This window comes from Musca vetustissima, unplaced genomic scaffold, assembly GCF_032173495.1.
Source record: "Musca vetustissima isolate MV318-11 ecotype Yass unplaced genomic scaffold, APGP_CSIRO_Mvet_v1 utg21948, whole genome shotgun sequence".
Lineage (NCBI taxonomy): Eukaryota > Metazoa > Arthropoda > Insecta > Diptera > Muscidae > Musca > Musca vetustissima.
The window spans coordinates 19,195-31,948 of record NW_026880823.1 but is presented as its reverse complement, the minus strand read 5'-3'; the positions used below and the strand labels follow the sequence as shown (position 1 = coordinate 31,948).

General features: G+C 30.6%; 2 protein-coding genes across 2 annotated transcripts; one reads left to right on the top strand and one right to left on the bottom strand.

The window, feature by feature from the left end:
* Positions 1–4,286: 4,286 nt before the first annotated feature.
* On the bottom strand, positions 4,287–7,091 carry LOC133326677 (putative leucine-rich repeat-containing protein DDB_G0290503). The gene is made up of 4 exons (XM_061535299.1): positions 6,612–7,091; positions 5,704–6,528; positions 4,665–5,053; positions 4,287–4,461 (listed from the first exon to the last, which is right to left on the bottom strand). The coding sequence occupies exons 1-4, from the start codon at positions 7,089–7,091 to the stop codon at positions 4,287–4,289; spliced, it is 1,869 nt and encodes a 622-aa protein (XP_061391283.1).
* Positions 7,092–7,580: 489 nt separating this feature from the next.
* On the top strand, positions 7,581–12,313 carry LOC133326676 (coatomer subunit zeta-1-like). The gene is made up of 4 exons (XM_061535297.1): positions 7,581–7,626; positions 7,695–8,062; positions 11,466–11,556; positions 12,213–12,313. The coding sequence occupies exons 1-4, from the start codon at positions 7,609–7,611 to the stop codon at positions 12,258–12,260; spliced, it is 525 nt and encodes a 174-aa protein (XP_061391281.1). The 5' UTR covers positions 7,581–7,608; the 3' UTR covers positions 12,261–12,313.
* Positions 12,314–12,754: the final 441 nt, after the last annotated feature.

Sequence of the window (12,754 nt, the reverse complement as noted above, 5' to 3'; positions counted from 1 at the left end):
TCTTATTGCTTGAGAGCAATTTTGAAATGTTTCCCTTTTTCTAGATTTACAATTAAAAAATTACTGGAACAGACCAAATGTTTATTGTCTACATTGTGCACCCTAATAGTAGGTAATTAGTATACTTGTTCGATGTTTATTAATTTTTGTTTTAAATGATGTATAAGGGTATGCAAGAATTAATTCTGGTTCTAACCAGGTAAAAAATGAACTGTAAGGTAAGTCATTTATTTTAAAATTTAAATATATGGTTCTAGCAAATTGGATATATTTCATTGAACCCACTATTTCGATTATTAAGAAATTGTAAAATTTGATTATTATGAAAAACGGTCCAACTTATATCAGTTCCATTATCTAAAAACAAAAATTAAAAAAAACGCCAAGCCATAATGAAGCATTTTAAAGCATGAAGAAAAATAAAAACAGACTAAATAATACTACTAACTATTTAAACACCTATCCATAAACATTTTAACTTTAAAATAAGTAGTAAAAATTAAGTAAAGCACTGCTTAATAACAAGAACAACAACAAAACAATTGGTGGACTGATTTAAGCCACAATAAAGTTTTTGACTTTTCCAAAAAAGAGAGTCTGTAATGGTCTTCGGTTTTACGAAATTATACATATAGCCTCCATAAATAAAATATACAATTTATACAATACAATAAAATAGAATTTTGATAAAATGTTTTCTTAGAATGGGACAACAACAATGAAAAGAAAACAGCTTTTGTAGTTAGCTAAATTGGAATACATACACATACAAATAGCATTAAACATATTGGATATGGATAATAACCATAATTAGAAATAAAATAAAACCTACACCCAATTATTGGTAAATCATAGACTGTTAAATAAAACTTAGACTGCTTACAATAAAACAAAAAACAATTATACAATAATACACATCAGTTTTTGTACACGCTAAAGGTAATGCTAAAATTGTCGGGAGAACAGCCCTTTAGAAAAGGTGAGAAAATATAAAATAAACTTTATTATTTGGAATTTGTATTTCATAGTTTAGCAAGATTTGTCCATGCTAAAGGTAAATGATTTATTAAGTGGAAAGGAAAATCAATAAATTATTTTGTTTAAATATTTTTTCTAATATGTTTTATTATTTATGTTTTATTTTTTTCCAGAAAATATTGAAGTTAACATATTGATCATTTAAATAATATTAAAAATCGCCACTGTAAATTTTGAACTATTTTAAGTGGGTATCAAACCTAATATTAGTTTTTAATTTGTTTTACCTTATACACAAATTAAAAAATCTCCATCGGAATAAAATGGTACAAAATGGAACACGAATAATTTCTAAATTTATTAATGTAATTTTGAATTAATTCGATAATCTTGAATTTTGTTGATCCGATTTAAATTAAAAAATATATCAGATATGTCCGAAAATAGTTTTTTTGAAAAAAAAAAAAAAAAATACCAAAACCAAATTCGCACTTTTTCGAATTTTGGGATATCGTTAAATAAAATCAATACCATGGCATAATTACAGAAGAATTTGATGATGACAACCCATTTTAATTTGGAACTCATATATCAAATTCAAATAATATGAAAAATAATGCATGTCGATTGGCATATTTTCAACAAATTAAACAAAATATATTTTCTAAAGCTGAACAGTGCTCCTGAGATTTAACAATGGTTTTACATTACATATTTTTAAGTTTTAGAGGCAGGGACCTGCAAAATATTTATAAATGTAAATGATTTAGCAATTTTTGCCACTGAACACACGATATGCGTACATTTCGAAGGAATATATTTTCATTCAAATTTTGAAAGCTGAATACTGTCAAAGGCAAATTTATGAGACTACCTTGCATAATTATGCCATGATCAAAACCTTTTTGTTTTTTATTTGACATTTTTAAATACTCTTTAATAAATACTGTTGTTTTTTTTTTCAAGAACATTTATATTTTCTACCATAGCTTCACATTTACCATGCCTTTTGAAATTGGTGATTTCTGAAAGTCAATATCGTATCCACATAAAAAAATATTTAAAAAAAATACATTGCATACAATAAGCGGGGGTTCTCTTGCCTCCTCTGTTATCGTCACTTTATATTAAAATTATAAATAAAAACAACATAAATAAAAAACTCTAAAAACTGTTACTGAATGTTAATATTATTCTTAATAATTTGTGTAATAATGTTTTAAGTTAATCTAAGTGAAATATTTTATTTACAACTTTAAGACAAATTGTTTTGAATATCAAAAAAAAATAATAATAATTAAAATAGATAATGCAAACAAACACACAAATAAATAAAAATAAAAAACACTAAAGCAATCACAATTAATGAATTTATGCAAACAAATACGAAAAATAAATAATAAACTGCTTACTAAACTTATTGACAAATACAAAAAAATATGAATAATAACAAAAATAACAAACTATTTAATAAACGATAATGAAAACAAAAATAAAACAAAGAATGTAACCCAAAAAGAATGTGCATTTTTAATGGTGACAATAACGTAAAGAAATATATGCGTAAGCATGGTTACTGAGGGGTTGAGCATTCATCCACATTTCATGAACAAATGTTCGATGTTCCATCCATGTATTCAGCGAAACATTGACAACAGATTGGATCATCCAAAGTCAGTGGAGTGATTCATACTTTGGAAATGGGTTGGCATACATTTGACATAGAATTGGAATTGTAAATCTGTATTTTTATACATTCTGGACAGCAATTACTCGCTCTTCCCTTAAAAGTATTCGCATTTTCACATTCCCCTTATTCTGAATCAAGTTCGAAAGCGAAAGAATTCGCTATGGTGAAAAATAGTTATTCTGTATTACAGGGAGTGGGAGTATGTCATGAAATGTTGTGCGAAATTTTTCGCTAATAAATTTAAAGGGAGCTGACTACAAAAATATACATAAGTATTAAATATTTTTATGAAAAATGTCTACACAATACCTTTTCTTTGACGTTTTTCAATATTATAAATGGTTGTATGCATATTTTTAACTCAATGAATGTATAAAGGCGAAAAGGAATATTCAGGCCGAATTTGTTGCAATTTGGAGGCGAAATAAAGACAGTCTGTGTGAGAATCTATCACTCCAGAAAAAATATTAAAAATAATGGAAAACCCACATAGTCAAATTTGCCTCAAATAAATATTTGGTCTGTTCCCGTACTGGAAGAATCTACTATTTTTTACTCCGATAACACTTTTTCCCTTTATGATATCGAAGAAAATAGTAAAATCGAGTAGATTCTTGCAGTACGGGAACAGACCAATTATGAAAGTCTTGTTTTAGATTAGGCGAGTTTACTTGCGGCAAGTCTTTGTTTGTAGGAGAGAGGGGCAAGGGGAATAGAAATGGAAAAAAATTGCTCGTACCGTATTTTTTGACATTTTATATTTATTTAAATGTGAAAAAACTATTTGAAACAAATAAAAAAAAATTTTTTTGAAACAAATAAAAAAAATTATACTCTTTCGAGTTGCAAAACTTAGATCATCAAGCTCGACTCGGAAGAGTATAAATAATCACTTAAAATAAAATCAATAAATAAAATATTACAAAATTAAATTACTCTCATTACACCTTAAATTACAATATAGCAACACAAATCTTTTTTTAGCCATCATTTTCGAAAATTCGAATCTGCATTTTGCATTTCTTGCTTCTCACAAGCGAGATCTCTGTCTAGCGAATTTCTAGAATAAGACTTTAAAATGTTTCAAATGGAGTATTTGATTTCACCATCGATTGCACATAGTAATATTTTTATATCACAAAATTGGCTATGAATATGACCTGTTGGAAAAGTTACTTAAGGAATTAAACTTCTTAGTGCCCATGTCTATTGTCACTACAAATAAATCTGTAAACATTTCCTTGTCTTTTTATTTACCAAAAACTGTTAATTTTTTTACTTTATTAATTTCATAGAAAAGTTTCACAGAGCGATATTATAAAACAGCATTTCCATACATGTTTTTGTACAATTCGTAAAAAGCGAGTGAGTTATTACCAAAACACCTGTGGAGTTTCGTATATTAGCAAACATTTGATAATAACTCATTCGAATTTGTTCGATTCGAATTTTACACAAGCAGATTGTTATTCTACACTGGAAATTTTCATAAAAGAAATTTAAAATTTTTGGTAGTAATCAAAGTTTGTCCCTTCCCCGCACAAACTCAAATTACTTCCAAAAACAAAATTTCAATATGTAATTTCGTAGAATGAAATTGAAATAAAATATTTAGTTTTCACTTAATATCCAAACTTGATAGACTTGCTCGCTGTGCCAACAACGTTTCAATGATCATATTTTTGGTATTGTTTATAATATGCTCAAAGGTCTTGAGATCGTTATCCTTCTCAGCAGATATGTGGTCAAGTTTTTCACGCAATATTGTGATTTTTTCACTGGCCAATTCCAAACTAAAAAAAACAAAATTTAATTTATATACAAGAAGAAAGTTTTAGTCTTGGGATATTTTTAAGCTATATTTACATCAAATGGAAAAATAAAATTTCAATCAAGTATCTTTTTTATATAAACGACAGACATTCGAATAAATCGTTTGATGTTAACACAGCTTTATTTATAAATGTTCATTATATCATTTAATAAATCAACATACCGGTTTCTTAATTCGGTTACATTTGTCACTTCGCCCATATCACCACCACCAATATCAGAATTATTACAATTTGGTGCATTCAGTATTGAACTATTTTCAAATGTAAATGACATCAATGATGTGTTACTACCCATGGTCGATAAACTGGAAGCATATTCCGCTATACGCTGTGAACGTTTCTTTTTCTCATTGTTTGTATCGATTTCACGTTCCATATCACGAATTTTCGACTCTAGCCGTGAGATGCGTATCTTTTGTTTTGCATTCTGTTCGTGTAGATGTTCATTTTTTAAACGTTCCCCTTCGACGCGTTCATTGAGTCGTTTATTATGTTCCATTAGGGAATTCTTTTCGGCTTCCAATGTATCCAAAATCGTTATGAATTCTTCCTGCGTAATAAGAAAAATAATATATTTAATATAATACTTCTTTAATAGAAACCCTATTTAGGTAATTATCAAAGACCGAGTCGTACACTACTTGGATTATATTCAATATACTGCAGTATCGGTCTTATACCAAATTATTCAAAAAAATTAAAGTTTACTTGTCAGTGAAGAAAAAATTTCCCTTGGAACAAAGTTGGAGGAAGCCTTTAACTATAAAATTGGAATTAATTCATTGGTCTATACTACCTCTTGAAGTTCGGTCAATATATACAGGCTGTTCTATACTGAAAGAAGTCACAGTTGCTAGAGTTTTCTGGGACTCTCGCACCTGCATTATTCGTTCTATAAATTCTAGAGCGGTTTATATGCTTTTCTAAGGTGAATCAGAGCCGAATGATAATCCAGTTAATGAAGCTATTAACCCACCTTTTAACTATTATATTCGGCAATATCTGTAAAATTTACTGCGAGCAAATTGGGAAGATATGAAATTGACAACAAATATCATAAAATGTCAATGAAAAACCTCAATACCTTTTCTCATCCCATTTTATTCCTATTTTTCAGAATGAATGCAATGGACCAAAGGTCTTCAAGTATAGTGATCACAAATCGATTAATCTACCCCACGAATTTATTGTATTTCTTACCTTCCTTAATTCCCGACAAGAAAATAGAAATCCTCCACAAATAGCCTTTAAATCAGCTTCCAGTTTCTTAATGACTTCTTGCAGCTGTATTATCTGATCATCTTTATTCACAATGAGTTGTTCTAATTCTTCCATTTTTGTTTTCAAATGATCGTTATTCAATTTCAAGTCTTCATTTTCGTTTGCCAACTTTTTCAAATTTTCCGCCATATCGGCAATTTTCTTTTCATATTGTAATTTTTGTTGATTTAATTTTTCATTTATTGTGGCCAGATTTATGCTATTGAAATCGCTCTGCTCCTCCAAATTATTTGTTTTCATTTTATGCTTCGAAATTTCATCGTTAAGTGTTTTATTGCGCACTTTAAGGGCTAGAATTTTATTTTGCGCCTCATCGAGTTGTGATTTTAGTGCGGCGATTTCTTTTTCTAGATTTTCCACTTTAGCACGATGTTGCAACTCAGTTTTACGAACATTAGGACGATCCATAGAGAGAATACTGCCGCTAATTGAGGTTAAAAATTGTTCCGAAACATCACCGGGTGGGTGGCAATCATAGTTTTCTTCTTCCTGCTGTTCAAGACGTTGCTTAAGCTCTTGCACTTTTTGTTGCAAATGTAAAATTTGTTGTGCCCTGCCACGCCAATTGGAATTTGTGGCATGTGCCGCCAAAGTGTTTAAATTGAAATGTTCGCCAATTTCCTGTTGTAAGCATTTCTGCGCCAATTTAAGTTGATTACTAAGTTCAACATTTTTGTTGCGAGTTTCAAAGAGTTTCTGCTGCATGGAACTGAGTTTAGCTTGGAGTTCGTCCAGAGGTGTGGACTAAAAGATACAAAAATATTACAAATATGTTCTTTAAAATATGAACCGAACAATTAAATGTAAGATACGAATTAATTACTTACCCCCTTTTTTGAACATTCTTTATCATGCTGATGTTTTTCTTCGGCTAATTTCAAATTCTTTTCAAGTTTTTGTATTTGCATCTCTTTACGATTTAAATGATTTTTTGTCGTTTCCAACTCTGCTCTCAATTGCCGATTTTTCTTACTTAATTCTAATAATTTACTGCTGGCAATAGATGAATTACAACGCAACTCATCGAGTGGCACAGAATTGAGAACTTCATTCAAAGAGTTTACCGATTTTCGTAATTCAACAATTTCCGTATTCTTTTCATAGATCATTTTCGATAAAGACTCATTTTGTTCTTCTATTTGTATTAGTTTCTTTTTTAATTTTTTACTTTCGGATTTCTTTTTTTCCATCGATGTGGATGAAGATTTTTTCAAACGTTCCATCAAATCATTTTCGTCCATGGGTTTTCTGGTTTTTATTGGCACTTCGGTACAAACGGCTTTATCGTGTGTCATAATAATATCCATATTTTTATAGATGTTTTATCGAATTCGTTTATTTATACGTTTTTTTATGAAATATATATTTGGAAATTATTAAAATATATTTAAAATGCTATGTGAAAAAGTAACGTTTATTCAATTGTCTTCGTTAATTCAAATAAATGTCAGCAACAATTACGTTACGTTGCCACTAACTTATCAAAACATTTTATATATTTAGTTTGTACAGTACTGAGTGAGTTCACAGTCCAAAACATGCATGAGTGTATAGCAAAACCATAATGTATAGTTTTGTATTGTATATTAAATACATTCTATATATATACATTCAACATCAATTCCTATTTTGAAAAATCTCACAACGAATAATAAATGTAAATACAGCCTTGCACGGTCTGGAATACATCTACTGTAATATCCAACAATATATGTTGACAGCAAATCTCATCATATCAGCCATTCCATTAGTCGACTTGTAGATCCCTACCTTTGACGTGTTCATCTGTCAAAATCGGAATAGAAAAAAAAACACATCAACACCATGGACGGATTTATGATGGTAAATTACAAATTTTATTAAAAAAATTAATATATTTAAATTAAAATAAAACATACAATGTTTTTCAGGACATTATCAAGGGCATGTGTATCATGGACAACGATGGCAATCGTATCATTGCCAAATACTATGACAAAAACATCTTGTCCACAGTCAAAGAACAGAAAGCCTTCGAAAAGAATCTCTTCAATAAGACACATCGTTCCAATACCGAAATCATCATGTTGGATGGTCTGACGTGTGTCTACAAGAGTAATGTGGACTTATTCTTCTATGTTATGGGTAATGCATATGAAAATGAACTGATCCTATTGTCGGTGCTCAATTGCCTATATGACTCCATCAGTTTGATTCTGAAGAAGAATGTTGAGAAACGTTTGGTATTGGATAATTTGGAAATCATTATGTTGGCATTTGATGAAATCTGTGATGGAGGGTAAGTGAAACGATAAAAAACAGAAGTGAAGTGTATCATATGTTTGGAATGTTGTGAAATTCATAACTGAATGTGGGAACATATACCATTGTGTGAGATTGTCATTTCACATATGTAGATAAGGCAATTAAACATGCATCGTATGTAAGATGTTACATTTTGTGTCAATTCTTAACCGAGGATTGTAAAAAGACAAACTTTTTCTTGCATCATTAAATTACGGTGTCTAATTAGCCACTCTAATTTTCTTGTAGTCTTAATGGAATGTTGAATTTAATAAGCAATATACTTGATTTTCGTGGGAATATGTCCATCCCACTGCAATGTAATTCAATTACATTTTGCACGTTGTCAGCAATCCATGCCCAATATGAATTGAGACGACTGAATCATCCTTAACGTAGTGAATTAAAAAGTACAATTAGAAAAGCCATAGTTCAGTCGGTGGTAATAGTGTTCCGCCAGAGTATGTACTAGCTACCGATTATACAAAATTCTGTCTTGAGAATAACAACAGGGTTTCTCCTTATAACTCAGATAAACCAAATAGAATCAGTATATGAGCTACCGAAGTTATGGGCCAACTGAGATCAGGATCGGACTCGAATTGAATACATTTACCCTGCATGCGTAATGGTCCACATGATGCGCTACACTTCTCCTTCATTACGGATTCAACATGCTGGGGTCTTCTATTTTTGTACCCTCCACCTTAAGGTGGAAATTTGGTACTCTTCTTGCAACACCTCCTCCCTCACCTTAACGTACATATTCTGGATCAGAATAAAATTCTATGTCGGTATATGTGTGTTCGTCTGTCTGTTGAAATCACCAAAGAGATCGCAATATTTGAGATAGACCTTTGAAATTTTGCACTGGTATTGATATTACTTCTGGAATAGTTGGTATTGCAAATGGGGTACATCGGTCCTTTTTTTTTGGTATAGGCCCATATAAAGTAACACCAAAATATTAAGTGTTATGGGGATTTTTGACACGTTTTTTCAACCGTATTGAATGTAATTTGCTACAGTTGGTTCTGATTGGGCATCAAATCCTAATACCGAAAATGATCAATATTGGTCCGCTCTTTACTGTCCCCATTTAACGGTACCCCCGGTATTCGTTATTTTGGATGTTTTAGGCACGTTTTTTAACCAAATCAACTTCGATTTGGTATTTTGCATCCACGTTGGATATTAGATCTACCTACGAAAAATTATCAATATTTACATATGTTTCGGAGTAGCTACCATATAATGGTACCCTCAATATTCGATATTTTGTGGTTTCGGAAACACTTGTTTACCTTATTGGTTGTAATTTGTTATTTTGAATTGTGGTATGGTAGTAAATGTTCGTACTAAAATGTAGCAATATTTGTCCACCTTTTAGGAAGCCCTCATATAACGCTACCCCCTTAAGATCGATATTTTGGGGAGTTTGAGCACGTTTTTCATCCAATACGGTAGCAATTTGATATTTTAGATTCTGATTGATTAAAAGATTTGCCTACATAAAGTTATGTACAATGAACCATGTTTCCGGGCGTCCCCCATATAACGGTAACCCGATTATTCGGTATTTTGTGGATTTTGAGTAAGTTTGTAAGCAAATTGGATCATATTTCGTTTTTTTATGTTCCCATGGGGAGTCAAATATTTTATAGCCTATGTTCCGTGTAGCCCCCCATATAGTAATACATCAATTATTCGGCATTTTGGGAGGTTTGGGCATGTTTTCCGATAGAACGGAAAGAACCATTCCATCCCATTGTCGCTTTCCAACCGATATTGCTGTAATTTGGTATAAAGTGTTGTGGAAGGCTATCTATAGGTCTAAATTTGTATATAATAAATTAAAAAGTCCTGTTTATGTTTTACATGTGTCTGTATGTGTCTGTAATTTGGAACACGATTTTTTTCGCATGAACAACCTGCAATAACATAATACGATGACAAAATCTCCATTAAGGAATTTTGAATGCACATCACGTGTTGGAGGACCCGACCGAACTTTACGACCTTTTTTACTTGTTTTAAATCTGGAGTTTGAAACAGAACCAGACTAATTAAAAACCAGTAAGGAAAGTAGTAAAGTCGGACGGGCCTACTATATGATACCCTTCACCACTTTGAATATATTCAACAGATGAATCCTAACAGACGTCGCATTTTTAAAGGACCAGTAAAATGAAATTGGAACCATAAACACGTCATTCTGCAACCGATACTAAACTGTTCATTTGGTCAGATATAGAAGCTATATCTAAATCTGAACCGATTTCAGGAAACTTAACACACATCTAGACCTAATTCGTTACGCTGTGCCAAATTTAGTGCAAACCGAAAGATATTAAGGGACCTTGGTGCATGGGAGCTATATCTAAATCCGAACCGATTTTCAGGAAACTTAACACACATCATTCTAGATATAATTTGTTACGCTGTGCCAAATTTCGTGCTTAAATCGACTCAAAAAGTGATTCTATGCATATTCTCAAAATGAACCATGTGTCTATCACGTTTCCTTTTGCCTGTTACAAACATTTGAACAAAGACATAATACCCTGTACCACAGTGTGGTGAAGGGTATAAAAAGAATTTGGTTCAAGAACCTCAAAATACCGAAAATTGGGGGTACCCTTATATGGGGGCTACCAGAAAAAATTGACCAATATGTATAATTTATAGTGGAGAGATTTGCTACCTAATAACTCGACGTACTAAATTACAGTCAATTCGGTCGAAAAATACGATCAGAACCCCCAAAATACCAAAAACTTGGGGGTACCGTTATATGGGGACAACCAGAAAAACTGGACCTATATTTATAATTTTTAGTGGAGTAATTTGTACCCAATTAGAACCCAATGTAGAAAATTTCAGAGAATTCAGTTATACAACGACAACAAAAGTGCATCCTGTATTGGAGACAATGTGGTATATACACCGCAGTATCGACAACAGCGTATTATTATTTGCTTTGCGCGTTTTATATATAGGATGATTTGTACTCCTTGTACTCCTGTGAATCTCAAATTAGCCGAAACTTCATATAGTCCTACCAACAATTTTCTAATAAGGGACTGCAATCAAGCTGTTAAATTCCAGTGCCACTTAATTATACATCTGGAAATGTCTGCTGGGAAATTAGGTTTGTTTCTGATTATAGCAGTTGTATGCGTTTTTCTCATCTGAAATGAATTGAATATGCTTGACTTGCTGATGTATAATAACCATCTTCGCAATCAATTATCAGTTGATTTTACATGTCCTGGTATATAAAATATTTTATAATTTTATTCCTTTTCCTCGAATTAAATTTCTTATCAATATATAACATATCTTATTACCTTACATAAAAACTGTATATTAAATTATTTTTACTTTTTCTTCTGCAGAATAATTTTAGATGCTGATCCATCATCTGTTGTGAAACGTGTCGATTTACGTAACGATGACATTCCCATTGCCGAACAAACAGTGGCCCAGGTAACTAACGTCTTGAATGGACTATTTTGGTAGAATAACTGGAAAAGTCTAAACACAAACATTAATTCACATAATTTATGTACAGTGCAAGATTATACAATAACATTTATTTACCTTGATCATTTCTTCATTAAAGATGTTAATTTTCTTTTTGTAAGAAATAATTTTTTATTTTTTAATCCAAACAAAATATAATTTCTAGCTCTTTGGCAAGTAGTAGTATTGTTGTAATGGAAAGTATTATTATTTAATAAATATATATTTTACTTTGTTTTATTTTATTTTTTGTTTTCCAAATCATGTATTATTATTTGCTTAGTTAATAAATTGACAAAAAAGAGGCGTGTATATATATATATATTATATTTTATTTAATTATAAATTGCATATTTACTAATACTGAAAACCTGGTTTTGAAGCGGATATTAAGTCACAAATATAAATTGCATTATTTAGTTGTAAATAAGAACAAAATTAATGATTTGTTGTTAATTTATTCCTTTGGAGTTTTGTGTTTTTTAATATTAATATTTTCCTTTTTAATATCCGCCCTTACCAAAAATTTACTAACACCACCCTTCCGATTTCTGGGTTATATAGTTCTAACAATTTGAATAACATTTGCTAACATCTTGTACATCTTTAAATATTTCCAGGTATTTCAGTCAGCTCGTGAACAGTTAAAATGGTCCATACTAAAGTAAAGATAACATTTAATCACAGCCTTGCAAACCACAATTCTACAGTTTCGTATTTAAGTTCCAAAAACAAACTATGTGTATTTTTTCTTCTTCTTTTGTTTTTTATGTGATCCACCTCAGTTGATTTGGCTCACCCTAAATGACATCAATCAATACATTCGATTTTTTTACAAAAGCAAATAATAAAAAATAAACATAAACTCCATATAAAAATATTCTTAATTTGTAATATTAAAGTAAATATGTATGTATAGATTATAGCTATTAACTTTTAATAAAAACCAAGAGAAATGCCAAAATTCTCAAATGTATAAATGATAAGTTTATTTGTTGTTGTTTTTTATTTTTGTTTTTACTAGAGTAACTTCTGGTAATGTGGACCATGCGTCAAATGTGGACCACCCCCCATATCTAAGAAAATGCTTGAAATATGCCAATGCCGCCTTGATAAATGTTTTCCTAATTAGTGAAAACAAACATCAAACTTGGTTTTTAAT

Bases quoted from the DNA above. Each gene is read 5' to 3' on its own strand.
- LOC133326677 (XM_061535299.1), bottom strand. From the start codon at position 7,091: ATGGATATTATTATGACACACGATAAAGCCGTTTGTACCGAAGTGCCA. The intron at 6,529-6,611 runs GTAAGTAATTAA...TGTATCTTTTAG, and splicing joins AAGAATGTTCAAAAAAGGGG to TCCACACCTCTGGACGAACT. The intron at 5,054-5,703 runs GTAAGAAATACA...CTTATTACGCAG, and splicing joins CTTGTCGGGAATTAAGGAAG to GAAGAATTCATAACGATTTT.
- LOC133326676 (XM_061535297.1), top strand. The intron at 8,063-11,465 runs GTAAGTGAAACG...TTTCTTCTGCAG, and splicing joins GATGAAATCTGTGATGGAGG to AATAATTTTAGATGCTGATC. The intron at 11,557-12,212 runs GTAACTAACGTC...AAATATTTCCAG, and splicing joins CCGAACAAACAGTGGCCCAG to GTATTTCAGTCAGCTCGTGA.